This window comes from Primulina eburnea, chromosome 8, assembly GCF_022965805.1.
Source record: "Primulina eburnea isolate SZY01 chromosome 8, ASM2296580v1, whole genome shotgun sequence".
Lineage (NCBI taxonomy): Eukaryota > Viridiplantae > Streptophyta > Magnoliopsida > Lamiales > Gesneriaceae > Primulina > Primulina eburnea.
In genome coordinates, this window is record NC_133108.1 from 21,521,854 (window position 1) to 21,540,810 (window position 18,957).

Below are 18,957 nucleotides of genomic sequence, written 5' to 3' on the forward strand. Positions count from 1 at the left end.
TTTTATATTCGCAATCTTGATTTTAATGTTAACAAAATTTGTTATTTTGTTTATAATGATTTTATCTAAGTACGCAGAAATTAGAACTGATCAGGATTCGAACTGATCAGTTATCGAGCCAAGCTATCGATACGCAAACTGAAAGTGCCAACTGATCATCCAAACTGAACCAGTTCAGCTGATTGTCTAGTTGATAGGCAGTTCAGCAGAAGAATTTCAGAAGCACGGCTAGCTGATGAAGATATCAATTGATGAAGAGCACAGCTGACCAGTTCAACTGAAGCAGCGAAATCAGTCCAGCTGACGAGCCGACTGATTTCACCAAACCAGTTCAAGATCAATTCAACTGACCAATTCAAAACATCGGTTAGGAGCCGACCAGTTTGCAGAACACGACAAGCTTATCTAAGTGAAATCCAGATGCGAACAACAGTATAAAAGCAATTCTACGATCAAATTATATTTGTAACGCCACGCAAGTTATTAAATTCTCCTGTATTTTAATTAAATGTTTTAATTGCGTGAATTAATTATGTTGTGCATATTTGCATGTTTAAAATATATTTTTCTTCATGTTTGCATTAAAATGCATTTATAAAAGTTATTCGAGTTGCGATCGAGAAACGAAGACCGATGGCTGAAAAATAGAAAATGTTTTTAGTGGTGAATTGTTTTTAATTATTTAAAATATGATTGATATTTTTTCTTATTTTTGAAAATAAAGGTTTTTGAGGTGATTTTATACGCCGATGCGTAATTTTTATCGATGTTGGATTTTGCAACAAAAATACGAACTTTTTGACAACCCCGTGAATAAATTAAAAAACTTTATTAAAACAAGATAATTTTAATATTTTAATTAAGCTCTAATGGGCTTAATTAACCTTCTTAATGGGCCTAAGCTTAATTAGTATTTTAATTAACTATATAATGTACTAACCTACCCCCACAACCATTACAAACCCATGCCTCCACCCTAGCAACACAATTCAGACTTTCTTTTCATTCCAAAAACCCTCTGCACCCACAAGCACATCAAGGAGAGTTTGGTATTGTCATGTAAATTGAAGCCAAGATCGTTCGTCGTCGTTCTTCTATTTTTCAACGTAAAATCATGCGTTTAAAATGCAAAAGGCACACCATATTCTTCCTTTACTCATCATGTAACGTACCATACTTTTCATACTCAAAATTTACGGAAAAATTTAAAAAGTTTCTTAAACATAAAATAACATTCAAAGTTTGCCATAAAATATCTCAACCAAGTCCCTTATAAGACATGGTTGTTCAAAATAACCACAATAAAATTGCTCACAAAAAGTTTGCTCAAAGTGTTTCCCTCAAAACATGAAATCAAAGTAAATTAACATTTGCATAAAAACATAAACATTGTGGTCCTCGGGTTAGCCTCTCGCTCAGTTCAAGCCTACCCCTTGGTCGCCACCTCCTGTCTCCTCATCAACATACTCACCTGCATCGATCAAGTCTAGTGAGTCTAAAGACTCAACACGTATAAACTGGGAAATAGCGAGTAATATATAATAAAACCGCATGCAACTTTAAAATAGAACATACATACTTGAACTTGAATTTGCGTACTAAAACTTGAACATACGTACATAACATAGCACTAGTAGAAAAATCAGATTTTACTTCGGCAGACTTTACTTCGGTAATAATAAATTACGAAGTAATATATTACCAATAACTTCAGTAATAACACAACCGAAGTAAAATAATATATTTTACTTCGGATGTTTAAAAACACGGGCTTCACTATATTTTTTTATTATATTTTACTTCGGCATATCAATATTGATGAAGTTAAAAATAAGAAAAATAAGTTCATGCTGAAGTAAAACCGTCGCCGATTTAATCGGCGACGGTTGTTTTAAGAACCGTCGCTAATAGCAACGGAGTTTTAGAAACCGTTGCTATGAGCGACGGCGTTTTAGAAACCGTCGCTGATTAATCTCGATTATATCACATTTCTTTCAGAGACGAGCTCATTAGATCGATCCACATTTTCCTTCAAAATTAACCCTAACACCACGCCGTTCCACTCACCGAGAGGGAAGCAAAACACCACCACCGTTCAAAGCACTGAGACGGAAGAAGCAACTGAGATACACAACCGCCGTCCCCTGCGCCTTTGTTTCTTCTCCATTTTGACTGGAACAATATTTCTTTACCTGTGTTAGTCCGACACCAGTTTCCCGAGGTATGATATTGATTGGAACGATAATTGGTTCATTTCTTGTTGTCGTACCTCTGTTGAGTTATTTATTGAAAATGGCCACCACCACTTACAAAAATTGAGTCGGTTCTGGTGTGGAAGTTTGCGCGTTTGATAATCGTGGAATCGGTCGGAGCTCCATTCCCAGCAAAAAATTTGAATATACGTAATACACTACTATACATTATAAATCTTTAGCTTTAGTTGAAGATAATTAATAATTTCCTTGCGTTGTTAGAAACTTATATATGATTGTTTGGCTATTATATTACTTTTTCTTCATTTAATTATCCTTATACTATGATTTTCTACTTTATATTTTATCTTCGGTTTTTTTGTGTTAGTTTTATGCATCTTTTGTTACATGGTGGAAAAATAGAATAATCTTTAAAATATTTTCAAGACTGGATTTTTATGTGTGACCCACTTTAATTCTTCTTGAATAAGAGTGGGATTCAAATTTTTGTGAAAATTTGAGTTGTATCTTTGCATTTATCTCGTGTTATTGAAGAGGATGAATGTACTTTAACAGGACCAAAACTATGGCAAGCGATGTAATAGCTTTAATGGATCACTTGGGTTGGAAAAAAGCTCATGTTTTTGGCCATTCAATGGGTTAGTTCTTTGACTTTACAATTTTAAGTTGGCATTTTTTTGACCAAGTTCTTCTCCTTTAGGTATGAGTTTAATGGAATTCGATTCTCATTTCGCTTCTCCGGAATAGATTTTGGGTCCTTAAAGTGGAGAGTTCCACAATGTTTCTGTTGTTTCTATTACTAAATATGTCTGCAGAATATTAAGTATACCTCTGTAGAATCAAAATTCTGCATCAAGTGGGTTTTTTGGTTAATTATGAGCTCGTTTTCTATAATGCAGGACCTATGATTGCTTGTAAATTGGCATCGATGGTACCTGCAAGAGTTTTATCTTTGGCTCTATTAAATGTAACTGGTGGAGGTTATGAATGTATACCAAAGGTATGAATCCTTGTAGGTAGGATCTCTTTGGTTTGGCATCTAATGATTTGTTTTTGGAAATTTTGCAATGAAAGGGTTGTTGCCGATTCTTAGAATTTGATGTAGTACATCATTTGAACGGGTGTATTTGTGTAAGATGTCAAAATAATTCTTACGTTTTCAGATCGATCGCCAGAGTTTGTCGATTGCAATTCGTTTTCTGAGGGCAAAAACTCCTGAGCAGAGAGCAGCTGTTGATTTAGATACACATTACTCACAGGTTATATCTAGGAATTCTTCTTTACACTTGGCGTTTATTGGTACATGCATCATGTTAATCATATCAAAATTGTCTCATATATTAATTCTTTACGTTAATCCTCAAATTAATATGGTTTTACTTTTTTGTGACAGCTTGTTCTTCGAAAAAAAATATATTGTACACGGGAAATTCTTATAATTGTTTTTAAGCATGGGTTAATTATATTTGTGTTCCAAGATTAAGTTTTAATTTTCCTAGCTAGCTTGGCGGCTCATCTAGCCTTACGTTTTTATGTTTTAATAATTATAATTGACACATATTTGCAGGGGCATATCCGAGTTTAGGGCGCGCATTTCTTCACCGGAAATTAAAGACAATTTATGCCTTTTGTTTGTGTTTTGTATGCTTTCGGTTTGATGTGTTATATATGTGTGCGTTACTGGTCCATGGATAAATAAATTTGCTTGGTGTTCGATATGCTACATCATTTTTCTATTTGGGTGGTGACTTATTTCAAGTTTTGTGGTTTTTCGAAATTATTTATATAATATCTTGATTAAATTGGTTTAGTAAGTGCAATTGTCTTCATGCAATTGGGGTAATATGTAATGGATGTAGACTAGATGGAAACAACAGACGCTATCTCAGCTGGAGAGTGGTGACATGTTATGAATTTTTATCCGGTGTTATTTCAAGATGCAAATGAAATAAGTTCGTACTTTCAAATGAAATCTGCCTCTAGCAGTACTGATATATTTTATATCTGTCAATTTTTATTTGAAATAGAAGAATCTAATGTATTTTTTTTTTTTTTCAAATTTCAGTTTGCAGGATGCATCAAGAACCAATATTACACCCAATGTCAATATGACGAGGTCAGAAGTGAATGGAGTGAATTTGTTTATCCTATGTAGGTGCTTAGATGTATGGTGTATGTTGGGACAAATATTTTGTTTGTCATTGTGGATTTTTGGATATACTTTTGGTTTTGTGGATATATTTTTTGGGTTACTTGTGGATTGATGAATATGTAATTGTGAATTCATGGATATTAATAATTTTTAGATGGATAATTTATGAGTTTAATAATTATATTAGTGTATTAAGTCATATATTGCGAAGTCTTTTTTTAACAATTACTTCATCAAAATAAAAAAAAATGAAGTGTAACAGGTAAATTACTTCGTTGTTATTTGCAAATTGTGAAGTAACATAATATTAAATACTTCGTCAATAAGAAATCAGACGAAGTGATAGAATTAATTTACTTCAACATTGTTCTGTAAAAGCGAAGTTGTTTTGAGCAATTACTTCATCAAAATACAAATTACTGAAGTCTTTCGAACCACTTACTTCGTCAGTAAATGTAAATTTTGAAGTAACATAATATAAAATACTTCAACAAATAGGATAAATGCTGAAGTTATAGATTATATTTATTTTCACAAATAAGATAAATTGTGAAGTTGTTTGTGTCTATTACCTCATCAAAATACATAACTACGAAGTCTTTCAGATGAATTACTTCGTCGATTATTGTAAATAATGAAGTAAAATATTATAAACCACTTCGCTAAATAATAATTAAGATGAAGTTATATATAATATATTACTTCATTATTTACAATAATCGATGAAGTAAAACACATTTCTTACTTCGGCACCGGTCCAATTCTGGACCAGTTTTCCTTCGAAAACCGGCCAAAGACTTCAGTATTTTCAATCATACAACTTCGGTTATTATGCAAAGTAAAAGGTACATCTAATACTTCACGTCCATATACTTCGGCAATTAACTACCTTATTACTTCATTGAATACGCGAAGTAAAAAGCGATTTTTCTACTAGTGTAGACGTGCCATAACGTGAAAACTTGTCATAAACATACTGCATACTAGAACATACATAACTTCATCATTTTTCTTAGAGGCATGTTTCAAAGCAAGTGACCCATAACATAATAAATGCCTGACCAGACAAACCACAGTACTGAGCTGACAGGGACGTATCCACTGCCATATACATGAGATCCCCGTTCATAATTTAACGGGCTGGTTGGTCCCCTTTCATAATTTAACGCTTTCCAATCCTAACATAATTTGGTCACAAGACATTTAGCATATCTCCAGAGACTTAAAATATTTTCTTTGCACGTCAAACATACTTACTTGGCGTTGAGGGATTCGTTGGACGTCGATCGGGTCATTGTTGCAACATACTAACATGGATTCAAAGGCTTAACTTGAAAAGCTTAGACGTAAATATCATGCTTACTCTCAAGCTCAATCATTTCTTAGGACATTCCATAATTTCCCATGACACGACCTTGATAACCCTTGCACTAAACCATGACATCGAACCTCAAAGCATGCTAAAATATTTTCCCCAAAATATGCAAGACACGGACCCCGTGCCCAGGTCTGGCTCTGGGTCCGTGTAGGTACTGTAAAATGTGTGTGCAGAAGAGGGGAGACACGGACCCCGTGCTTAGGTCCGTGTAGGGGTCCGTGTAGACTCTGGAAAAAGACACTCCAGAAGAACAAAGGCACGGACCCCGTGTAGAGGTCCGGGTAAGGGCCTGTGCACCCGCGCAAATCTGAAATTCGCGAAAATTCTGAACACGCAATGCTTATCATCCTAGACTCGATTGCACGTACCATGAATCGACACCCCGAGACCCATCCTAGCATGCCATAACATCAAACCAAAATCGTATAACCACCCAAAGCAACGATGTTCACCCTACGACACCTCCAATTCAAAACGTAGCAATTGGCACCAATTCGTTTCCTACGACTTCTAATGCATTCGAGTGCCTATCGACACTAAAGGGCGTATCAATTAACATCCCAACATCATACTAATCATACCTAGATGCAGTAACGATCACTCGTCGATCCCCAACGAAGCCTGCAACATAGAAACTTCAAGAACACAATTTTTGTAAAAGTCGCAGTTCGAGCAGTGCCACGAAAAGCGCCATAACTCACTCAATTTTCATCCAAAAATTTTGAAATTTATATAAAATCGAAGGCATCGAAACGTTCTACGTTTTTCACGTTGAAAGTTTTCTCAAAATCTTGTCCGAAAATTCGCAGTAACTCAAAATACAGTGAAAAACGGGATTTCAGATCTAAAAACTCTTTCAAACACATCGATAAATTTCCTGCTCAAACTACTACACATCATACGTGAATTTTACGCATAAAAACAACGCAACCCATACTATGACATGATCGACGCAGAAAAGAGAGATTATACGTGCCTTTTGATATTTAAAAATACCGATACGACGATACCGAAGCGGAGACGGTGCGAGGCTCGATCCGGGACGATTGTGGCACTAAAATCTTGCAATAAAACCAACGAGAACTTGCTGGAAAATCGAATGGAAGGGGGCGGCTGCTTTCACCTCTTAGAACCCTAGTTTTCTCCTCTCAAAATAATAAAAAATCTGATTTGTGAAAGTGTGTGTGTGTGTTAAGCGATTTTTAGTGTGTGTAAAAGTGTGTGTGTGTTAAGGTAGTAATTAGGGAATAAACTTGCTTAACAAAAATTTAACAACTAATTAAAATCCTAACCTTCCTCTAACTTTTAATAATATCTCTAGATTTGAAATAGAATGTACAAGTGGCAAATATTTAAAAATTACCATCATAAAAATCACCTAATCAAGATATTAGGCTTTTAAAATACTAAAACTCTAGAATTTATTTAAAATGCCCCAACTTCAATTTAAAATAAAATACCACATTTAAAATTTGTCAACTCGTCACCGGTCTTTTTTCCTCGGTCCCGCCTCGAATAATCGCCTGAAATGTTAAACTCGAAAAACATTTTAACGTGCATCACATAAACATAAATAATTTAAAATAATGCATTCACATAAATCGTGCATGGCTTAAAACTCATTTTTAAAATTAATTAAATGATTTAATAATTAAATAAATGCATGGGATGCGTGTGCTAAGTTTGGGCAGTTCCTCCCCCACTTATAAAAATTTCGTCCTCGAAATTAAATCTTACCGAACAAATCCGGGTAGCGAAGTCTCATATCTGCTTCTGATTCCCAAGTAGCCTCTTCCACTGATTGGTTTAGCCACCGGACTTTGATTAGCTTAGTCACTTTGTTCCGGAGTCTGCGCTCCTGCCTGTTTAGTATTTGGACAGGTCTTTCCTCATAAGACAGGTCTAGAGTAAGCTGCAACGGCTCATAACTCAGAATATGCGAAGGATTGGCTAGATACTTCCTCAGCATAGAAACGTGGAACACATTCTGTACCCCGGCCAGATTCAGCGGAAGGCTACACGATAAGCTAATGTTCCAACTCTTTCCAAAATCTCGAATGCTCCAATAAACCTCGGACTCAGCTTGCCCCTCTTCCCAAATCTCATAACACCCTTCATAGGTGCTATCTTGACGAATACGTGATCACCAACGGTAAATTCGAGATCTCTCCTCCTCTTATCAGCTTAACTCTTCTGACGACTCTGGGCGGTCTTCATTCTATCACGAATCTTGACCACCACGTCTGCAGTATGCTGAACTATTTCTGGTCCTAGTTCCGCTCTTTCTCCGACTTCGTCCCAATGAACTGGTGATCTGCACTTTCTTCCATATAAGGCCTCGTAAGGAGCCATACCTATTGATGATTGGAAGCTGTTGTTGTAAGTAAATTCCACTAGAGGTATCTTAGACTCCCAAGTTCCCTGAAAATCAATCATACACGCTCGCAACAAGTCCTCTAAAATCTGAATCACTCGTTCAGACTGGCCATCTGTCTGAGGGTGAAAAGCTGTACTAAAAAGCAACATTGTCCCCATGGCTGCATATAAGCTCTTCCAGAAGGACGATGTGAATCTTGGGTCCTGTCGGACACAATTGAAACTGGGAATCTATGCAGACGGACTATCTCCCTGATATAAAGCTCCGCATACTGCGTCATGGAGAAAGTCGTCTTCACTGGCAAGAAATGCGCTGACTTGGTAAGTCGGTCCACTATAACCCAAATATCAGTAAAACCTCTGACTGATCTAGGCAACCCAGCCACAAAATCCATAGTAATATTCTCCCATTTCCACTCTGGGATCGGTAGTGGCTTAAGCATCGCTGCTGGCCTCTGATGCTCTGCCTTCACCTGCTGACAAGTGAGGCATTCTGACACAAATCGGCGGATGTCTCTCTTCATCCCTGGCCACCAATACAAAATCTGGAGATCCTTATACATCTGGGTACCTCCTGGATGGATAGAATACGGAGATGCGTGTGTCTCTGTCAAAATATCATGTCTGATCGATTCACCACTAGGCACCCACATTCTACCTCTGTATCTCACAATCCCATCTGACACTGTATAAAGAACACTGCCCTTGGCCTCATCTTTCAGTCTCCATTTCTGTAGCTGGTCATCTGAATACTGTCCTGCCCGGATACGGTCTAGCAAATCAGATTTGACTGTCAGATTAGACAGCCTAGGAGCTCTGCCCTCAAGATAAGTCTTTAGACCAACCTTCTGAATCTCAGACTGAAGAGGTCTCTGCGCTGATAACTGAGCTATGACGACAACTTTTCTGCTCAAAGCCTCTGCGACCACATTAACCTTTCCCGGATGGTAGCTAATCTCATAGTCGTAGTCTTTCACCAACTCTAACCATCGCCTCTGTCTCATATTCAGTTCTTTTTGTGTGAAGAAGTACTTCAGGCTTTTGTGATCGGCAAATATCTGGCATTTCTCGCCGTACAAGTAATGTCTCCAAATCTTCAATACAAAGACAACGGCTGCTAATTCTAAGTCATGCGTCAGGTAATTCTTCTCATGCATCTTCAACTGCCAGGAAGCATAAGCTATAACCCGACCCTGCTGCATGAATACTGCGCCTAACCCGAGCTTAGATACATCAGTGTATAGCACAAAATCACCTTGTCCCGTCGGCATGGCTAGCACTAGCGCCGAAATGAGAGCTTGTTTCAACGTATCGAAGCTCTTCTGACATTCATCACTCCACACAAATTTGGCATTTTTCTTGGTTAGTGAAGTGAGTGGCACTGCTATGGATGAAAATCCCTTAATAAACTTATGGTAGTAACCAGCTAAACCCAAAAAGCTGCGGATTTCTGATGCATTCTTCGGCTCAACCCATTCCTTGACAGCTGCTACTTTCGCTGGATCCACCTCGATTCCACTGCTAGATACTATATGCCCCAAAAATGCTACTTTATGCAACCAAAACTCACACTTACTGAACTTCGCAAACAACTTGCGACTCTGCAGAACCTGTAAAACTGTCCTCAAGTGTTGGCTATGCTCCTCATGGCTCTTCGAGTATATGAGAATGTCATCAATAAACACGATGACGAACTGATCAAGGTAGGGCTGAAATACTCGGTTCATGAGGTCCATGAAAATTGCTGGAGCATTCGTCAATCCAAATGACATTACTAAGAACTCGTAATGTCCATATCTGGTTCTGAAGGCTGTTTTGTGGATATCTGCATCCTTCACTTTCAGCTGATGGTACCTTGATCGAAGATCTATCTTAGAGAACACGGTAGCTCCCTGCAACTGATCGAACAAGTCTTCGATTCTAGGCAACGGGTACTTATTCTTGATCGTTACCTTGTTCAGCTCACGGTAATCGATGCACAGTCTCATGCTTCCGTCTTTCTTTTTCACAAAGAGTACTGGCGCGCCCGATAGTGAGAAACTCGGGCGGATAAACTCCTTGTCTAAGAGCTCCTGAATCTGCTGCTTAAGTTCCAACATCTCTGCTGGAGCTAATCTGTATGGTGCCTTAGAGATTGGCACTGCGCCTGGTATGAGATCGATTGTAAACTGTACCTCTCTATCTGGTGGAAGGCCTGCAACGTCGTCTGGAAAGACGTCTGGGAAATCTCGAACTACTGGCACCCCTGATAAAGACGGAGTGGGTACGTCAGGTGCAGAAATATTGCTGGCCAAGAAGGCCTGACACCCCTTTGAAATAAGTCTCCTAGCCTGCATTCAAGAGATCATGCGAGGGAAACTTCTCCATCTGGCTGGCTAAAATAGAAATTGCTCCATGCCCAGCGGTCTGACCAACACTGATCTCTTCTGAAAATCGATCAGAACTCTGTTCTTTGTCAGCCAGTCCATGCCCAAGATGATGTCGAATTCTGGCATCGGCAATAAGATTAAATCTGCATATACTAAGTGGCCATGCAGTTCTAGATCGATATCTCTGACCACACTGGTAGCTAACAGCTCTTCCCCTGATGGGACTGTCACTGAAAAGTTCATGTCTAGGCCAATGGACTTGATGTCCAGATGATTAGCAAAAGTCTCCGAGATAAAGGAGCGAGTGGCTCCTGAATCTATCAGTGCCGTTGTTGCTAATCTCTTTACGAAAATATTTCCTGAGAGACATTAGCACAACCAACTAACTTATATCCCAAAATTACTAATATAAACCTTAAGCATAGAGGAAACCAATATCTCAAGTTATTCAAAATAATACTAGTACACTAATAATCCCAAATAAAAATCCACATGCAAGGCAAAATAATATTGAACTTGGGTAGAAAAGTTTACCGATCAGTAAGGTCGTGTCTGGATTCGCCTCCTGCGCATGCATGGCGAATAATCTGCCCTGAGTCGGCTGCTGCCACTGCGGGACTGCTTTAGCATGTGGTTACTAGCTCCACACTGTAAGCACTTGCCTAATCCGTATAAGCATTGCCCTGGGTGCTGACGGTTGCACTTAGGACACACTGGGAAAATGACGGGCTTCTGAGGTGCCCCCTGCTGCTGAATTGGAACCTTGCCCTTTGGTGGTCCCTGATACGGTTTCTTCCCTGGCGGCCCCTGATACGGTTTCTTGAACTGTGGCCTCTGATGCTGCTGGTGCTGGTGCTGCGGCGCTTGATAGGGCCTCTTGCCCTGCCTGTCAGCCTCAATATCCCTCAGATCCTGTTCTGCCGCCAATGCTCTAGATACGGCGACGGCATATCTAGTAGGGCCAGCTACTCTCACATCGCGGCGCAGGATCGGCTGCAAACTATTCAAGAAATGCCTCAACTTTTCCTGGACATCATTCGCAATGAGGGGTACGAAGTGACACCCTCTCTCAAACTTCATAACAAATTCTGCCATGCTACTGCCTCCCTGCCGCAGCGTCATAAACTCGCTGGTGAGTCTGGATCGTACCTCCTCAGTAAAGTACTTGGAGTAAAAGACCTCCTTGAAACCATTACATGGCAGTACCTGTAAGTTAATTGCCACTGATGCACTCTCCCACCATAATCTTGCGTCCCCTGTCAGAAGGAATGTGGCACATCTGACCCTATCTGTATCGGTTAGTTCCATAAAGTTAAATATTACCTCTATGGACTTAATCCATCCCTCGGCTAGCATCGGGTCAGTGGTACCCGAAAACTCCTTAGGACTTATCCTCCTAAACCTTTCGTACACTGCTTCCGGTTGGGGTCTCGCCCCTGCACCTGCTGCTGTAGCCTGGTTCCCATCAAACTGCGCGAAGAACTGCGTCATGCCTGCAAGCATCTGTGCCTGCATGTCTGGCGGTGGAGGTGGAGGATTGGCCCTCTCCTCAACTCGAGGCCCTCTGTCCTCCTCCCTGTCTTCCTGGTCAACCACACGTCTAGGAGGCATACTGTTCCAATAAATTACCCAACACGTAAACCCAATATGCATGAACATGATATCACTGACATAGGATACACGTGCTACAACTTTAAAATATGCACATGCTGAAATCAGAACTTAATGCTTACTACATAACATAAATTTGAAACTTTAAAACTTACGGACTTGAGGTGTGACTTCGTGAGCTTCTTGCAACTGGCAGTAGGCATAACCCTTTACAAGAACACCGCTCTGATACCAACTGTAACGTACCATACTTTTCATACAAAAAATTTGCGGAAAAATTTAAAAATTTTCTTAAACATAAAATAACATTCAAAGTTTGCCATAAAATATCTCAACCAAGTCCCCCATAAGACATGGTTGTTCAAAATAACCACAATAAAATTGCTCAGAAAAGGTTTGCTCAAAGTGTTTCCCTCAAAACATGAAATCAGAGTAAATTAACATTTGCATAAAAACATAAACATTGCGGTCCTCGGGTTAGCCTCTCGCTCAGTCCAAGCCTGCCCCTTGGTCGCCACCTCCTGTCTTCTCATCAACATACTCACCTGCATCGATCAAGTCTAGTGAGTCTAAAGACTCAACACGTATAAACTGGGAAATAGCGAGTACTACATAGTAAAACCGCATGCAACTTTAAAATAGAACATACATACTTGAACTTGAATTTGTGTACTAAAACTTAAACATACGTACATAACAGACGTGCAATAACGTGAAAACTTGTCATAAACATACTGCATACTAGAACATACATAACTTCATCATTTTGCGTAGAGGCATGTTTCAAAGCAAGTGACCCATAACATAATAAATGCCTGATCAGACAAACCACAGTACTGGGCTGACAGGGACGTATCCACTGCCACATACATGAGATCCCCGTTCATAATTTAACGGGCTGGTTGGTCCCCGTTCATAATTTAACACTTTCTGTAGAACCCGTAAATCAGTAGACATATAAGCCATGCATAATTCTAGATTTTTAAATTTAATTAACTTCATTGCATGATTATTTTTTTTATGCATTTATTTGAAGTTAATTATTTATTTATTCAGTTCAGTAGTTGATTTTCAGCATTTCAGTTATTTCAGTGAGGTCGGACCGGAGTTGGAGTTTAGAGATAAATTTAAGATTTCAGAAAATATTTCCAGAATTTATTTTAGCTAGCAAGTAAGTTAATTTAAGTTAAAAATGAGGTTTGAGGATTTATTTTAATTATTTGAGGTGAGTAGAAAAATTAGTTCATTTAAGTTCTTAATTAAGGAATTAGTTCACTAAATTAATTAAAAGATTATTGAGGCTTTTAAAGGTTAGTGATTTACTAAGTATTTAACATTCCCCTTCATTTTTAATTGCAAGAATCGGCCACCCCTTGGAGATGCAACAATTAATTGCCAACACATCACCTTTGACCCTTTCTTGGTATTTAATTAGTAGGATACTCCTTTCAAATTTTTTTAGCACCACTTATTTAATTAATTAGCATTATCCTAGTCTACCTTAGCAAGCTAATAATCGGCCCTCACAATTCTAGAAGCACCCAAGAAGATTTGTTATCAAACAACAAAAATTCAAATTTTGAAAGTTGGAGACCAAGTCTTGCATTGTGTCCACTATATTTGCAACCATTCCCTCACTCCCATAACAACTCATTCACACTCCCTCCCCACCGAAATCCAGTCCATTTTCAGTAGAAAAAAACATGAGCAACATCTAGGGAATAAGGGAGAAAACCGAGAACTAAAGAGAGCAAGAGAAGCCACTCCGTCTCCGTGCCGCGTCGTCGTCTCTTCATTTCGTTGTTCATTAAAACGAAACCAAGGCATGTACATATGTTTTTCTAAACCTCAATCAAGTCATATTAACATTATTTTCATGATTCATGATCACCCTTCCATGCAAAAAACGAAATACAGCACAGAATTTTTAAGGAAACACATGCAGATTTTTGTTCTTCATGCTTCACGTTTTCTGTTGGTTCGTGAGTTTCAGGTTGTGGATCGACTCCAGGCTCCCAAGGAGACTTCTATATACGTAATAGGATGCATTAGGATCAGATTAATCCATTCGTTCAAGCCCTTGCCGCTGGAAATTCAGAAATGACAGCAACCCTCCCCCTTGCATCTTATGTGCTTCGAAAATTCAGAATTTGCTGTCAAGGGGATTGGATCTGATCTTGGCTGCCCTAAGGCTCATATCCATGGTTGGATCACTCCCCTAGCATGTCTAAGACGTGACTAAGTCGCCCTTTTGGTGGCTTGGTCCATGGCTCCTCGGTTTTTAATAAAAACATCACAACAGCCCCTCCCCTTTCTCGGCCCTTGATTTTTGACAGCTTGTGGGTCTCGGCTTGTTTGGTTAGATTTCGAGCCATGGCTGGCCTAGGGCCAGTAGCCATGGCTAGGACCCTTCCCTAGCAAGCATAGGACGTGGTCAAGTCGGCCCTAAGTGGCTTGAGCCATGTCCCAAGTCGTTTGGACAGAAGCAACACAAGTGCCCCTCTCGGCCCCTTCATTTGACAGCATTTGGTTTCGGTTCTTGGGTGGCTTGGTGTGGATCTGGTTTGGCCTATGGCCCTTAGCCATGGTCCACACCACACCCCAAGATGTCTAGGTCGTGCCATGGTCCATTAATGGCCACTGGAACGACGCAAGACAGCGAGCTAAGCAAAACACACCACACGCGCATCAAATGTGCTCTCGGTGCATCTTCTCGGTTGGTTGCTGGAATGGGAGGATTGTGGCTGGCCTAGGGCCTTTAGCCATGGTTCAAACCCTTCCTTGGGATGTTGGTAAGGGTCCTTGGTCGGTGGTGCAAGCCCCAATGGCCGGCGGACTTGAAAACGACGCAAGCAACGCACTACGCAGCTGCTGGAATTTGACAGCAGGTTGCTGTGCCGGTGCGAGGGCTCATCTGAGTTCTTGGTTGGCTTTTAGCCTATGGCCTTGGACTGGACAGTGCCCCATTGAGTTAGGAAGGTCATGTTTTTGACCGTTTGTGATTCGGATCATTTTTGAGGTCGTACGAGAATTTACGGTGCGATGTGCCAAATTGACTCTCGAAAGAGCGTTTCATGTTTTGGCCTCCATTTCACCTAGATTTCGACCCTCATAATTTTAGGAGCATAAATTCATAATTTTAAACGTATTTTAATCATGACGTCACGTTGGTTCAGTGTTGGTTCGGGTTGGTTTAAAGTCATGATTAAATACGAGGTCGTTAGACGTAGTTGTCGCATTTTAGAAATTTAATTGCATAAATTTGCCTAAGAAAAATCCATTGCATATTTTCATGGCATTTTTAGGTTGCAGCGAGCCTGGGGACGATCCATTCCAGTTGGTAAAATTTCAGGATATTTTCATTATCGTCAGTTAATTATTTTACGTGCATGAAAACAGAAAAATGATTATTTTTGAGATTTATGCGATATGGCTTGTGGTTCATTCACTATGTGGGAGCATTATTATTATTTATACGGTCGCCAGTGACCGCTCAGTTCAGGTTGGTACCATCGGGTCTTCAGTGACCGCTCAGTTCAGGTTGGTACCATCGGGTCTTCAGTGACCGCCAGCTCAGTTCCAGGCTCCCCGGTAGTCAGTTACCGATCAGTTCAGCTTAGTGCAGTGGCCACAGGCGTAAAACATAATCTCAACAGAAAAGTTTTATCAGTTATTTCAGTGCAGGCTCCAAGGAGTAATTATTTTTACTGTGATCATCAGTTCAGCATGCACGTATTATAATTTCTCAGTACAGATTATTTTCAGCATGTCACATGGCATGATATTTTATCCCATGCATATTTTACTCCAGATTTTTTTCTCGTTACCTGCGATATATGCATGCTGAGTCTTTAGGCTCACTAGACTTGATTGTTGTAGGTACTGATGAGGCTAGGGCCGAGGGCGGGGACCAGTGAGCCAGCTTGGGTCGGCAGTAGTGGCACCCGAGGACCTCAGTGCAGCAGTGTTTATTTTATTCCGCAAACAAATTTTTATCAGTCATTGGATATTTTTAAGTTGTTATTGTTGGCAAACAATTATTTTCTTCCGCTGCAACATTTTTGAAACATTGAACTTGATTCACCAGTTGATTTTATGAATAAGGCCATTTAAGTTCTTTTAAAAAGAAAATTTTTAATTTTCCGTAAATTTGCAAGCACGAATTTTCGGGCCTTCACACTTTCCAACCTCGATCTAACCCATTCATAATTTAACGGGCGGATTGGTCCCCGTCCATAATTTAACGCTTTCCAATCCTAACATAATTTGGTCACAAGACATTTAGCATACCTCCAAAGACTTAAAATATTTTCTTTGCACGTCAAACATACTTACTTGACGTTGAGGGATTTGTTGGACGTCGATCGGGTCATTGCTGCAACATACTAACATGGATTCAAAGGCTTAACTTGAAAAGCTTAGACGTAAATATCATGCTTACTCTCAAGCTCAATCATTTCTTAGGACATTCCATAATTTCCCATGACACGACCTTGATAACCCTTGAACTAAACCATGACATCGAACCTCAAAGCATGCTAAAATATTTTCCCCAAAATATGCAAGACACGGACCCCGTGTCCAGGTCCGGCTCTGGGTCCGTGTAGGTACTGTAAAATGTGTGTGCAGAAAAGGGGAGACACGGACCCCGTGCTTAGGTCCGTGTAGGGGTCCATGTAGACTCTAGAAAAAGGCACTCCGGAAGAACAAAGGCACGGACCCCGTGTAGAGGTCCGGGTAAGGGTATGTGCACCCGCGCAAATCTGAAATTCACGAAAATTCTGAACACGCAATGCTTATCATCCTAGACTCGATTGCACGTACCATGAATCGACACCCCGAGACCCATCCTAGCATGCCATAACATCAAACCAAAATCGTACAACCACCCAAAGCAACGATTTTCACCCTACGACACCTCCAATTCAAAACGTAGCAATTGACACCAATTCGTTTCCTACGACTTCTAATGCATTCGAGTGCCTATCGACACTAAACGACGTATAAATTAACATCCCAACATCATACTAATCATACCTAGATGCAGTAACGATCACTCGTCGATCCCCAACGAAGCCTGCAACATAGAAACTTCAAGAACACAATTTTCGTAAAAGTCGCAGTTTGAGCAGTGCCACGAAAAGCACCATAACTCACTCAATTTTCATCCAAAAATTTCGAAACTTATATCAAATCGAAGGTATCAAAACGTTCTACGTTTTTCACGTGGAAAGTTTTCTCAAAGTCTTGACCAAAAATTCACAGTAACTCAAAATACAGTGAAAAACGGGATTTCAGATCTAAAAACTCTTTCAAACGCATCGATAAATTTCATGCTCAAACTACTACACATCATACGTGGATTTTACGCATAAAAACAACGCAACACATACTATGACATGATCGACGCAGAAAAGAGAGATTATACGTGCCTTTTGATATTTAAAAATACCGATACGACGATACCGAAGCGGAGACGGTGCGAGGCTCGATCCGAGACGATTGTGGCACTAAAATCCTGCAATAAAACCAACGAGAACTTGCTGGAAAATCGAATGGAAGAGGGCGGCTGCTTTCACCTCTTAGAACCCTAGTTTTCTCCTCTCAAAATAATAAAAAATCTGATTTTTGAAAGTGTGCGTGTTAAGCGATTTTTAGTGTGTGTAAAAATATGTGTGTGTGTGTGTTAAGGCAGTAATTAGGGAATAAACTTGCTTATCAAAAATTTAACAACTAATTAAAATCCTAACTTCCTCTAACTTTTTATAATATCTCTAGATTTGAATTAGAATGTACAAGTGGCAAATATTTAAAAATTACCATAATAAAAATCACCTAATCAAGATATTAGGCTTTTAAAATACTAAAATTCTAGAATTTATTTAAAATGCCCTAACTTCAACTTAAAATAAAATACCACATTTAAAATTTGCCAACTCGTCATCGGTCTTTTTTCCTCGGTCCTGCCTCGAATAATCGCCTGAAACGTTAAACTCGAAAAATATTTTAACGTGCATCACATAAACATAAATAATTTAAAATTATGCATTCACATAAATCGTGCATGGCTGAAAACTCATTTTTAAAATTAATTAAATGATTTAATAATTAAATAAATGCATGAGATGCGTGTGCTAAGTTTGGGCTCTACACATCATCACACCATATTATGTATTTATTTATGAATTGCATGAAAAATAATAACACCTTGATATATTTTCGTACATGTATCAAAGGTGGATTTTTAAAGCTGGGTTTTGATCCAAAAATCATGATTTACATGTATATAAGGGGCTGCCATGATTAGGAATCGAAAAAGGGTTGGTTTTACACAAGTTAAAATGTAGAACCCGTAACTTAGACTATGTATAAGCCATACATAATTCTAGTATTTAAATTAAAACGATTTTTATTGCATGAGTATTTAAATGCTTTTCCTTAATTTAATTATTTTATCATAATAGTTTGATTTTTATCATTTCAGTTAATTCAGTGAGGCCGGAGTGGAGTTGGAGTTTAGAGATAAAATTTAAGATTTAGAAATCATTTTCAGAATTTATTTTAGCTAGCAAGTAAGTTAATTTAAGTTAATAAAGAAGTTTAAGGAATTATTTAAGTTACTTGAGGCGAGTAAAAAATAAATTCATTTAATTTCCATAATTAAGGGGTTAGTTCACTAAATTAATTAAAGGATAGGTAAGGCTTTTAAGGGTTATAAATTTAGCAAATAATCAACCTTTCCCTTCATTTTTATTGATGATTTCGGCCACCTTAGAATATTAAGCAATTCAATGGCCAACTCACCCTTTGACCCATTCTTTGTTGTTTTAGCATGCTAATATTTTTAATTATTGAGCA

The 18,957-nt window shown here is 38.9% G+C and overlaps 1 protein-coding gene and 1 long non-coding RNA gene across 2 annotated transcripts in view; both read left to right on the forward strand.

The window, feature by feature from the left end:
- The window catches only part of LOC140839084 (uncharacterized), a gene marked incomplete at its 3' end in the record, with an annotated part of 53,126 nt that extends 49,612 nt beyond the window's left edge, over positions 1-3,514 (forward strand). The window contains exons 2-5 of the mRNA XM_073205718.1: positions 2,321-2,402; positions 2,769-2,851; positions 3,113-3,213; positions 3,377-3,514. Coding sequence (XP_073061819.1) covers positions 2,321-2,402; positions 2,769-2,851; positions 3,113-3,213; positions 3,377-3,514 — 404 coding nt within the window. The remainder of the gene's footprint in view (positions 1-2,320; positions 2,403-2,768; positions 2,852-3,112; positions 3,214-3,376) is intronic.
- Positions 3,515-3,618: 104 nt separating this feature from the next.
- LOC140837835 (uncharacterized) lies at positions 3,619-4,481 on the forward strand. The gene is made up of 2 exons (XR_012119476.1): positions 3,619-4,165; positions 4,279-4,481. It is a non-coding gene; the product is annotated as an uncharacterized lncRNA (long non-coding RNA).
- The last annotated feature ends 14,476 nt before the right edge of the window (positions 4,482-18,957 follow it).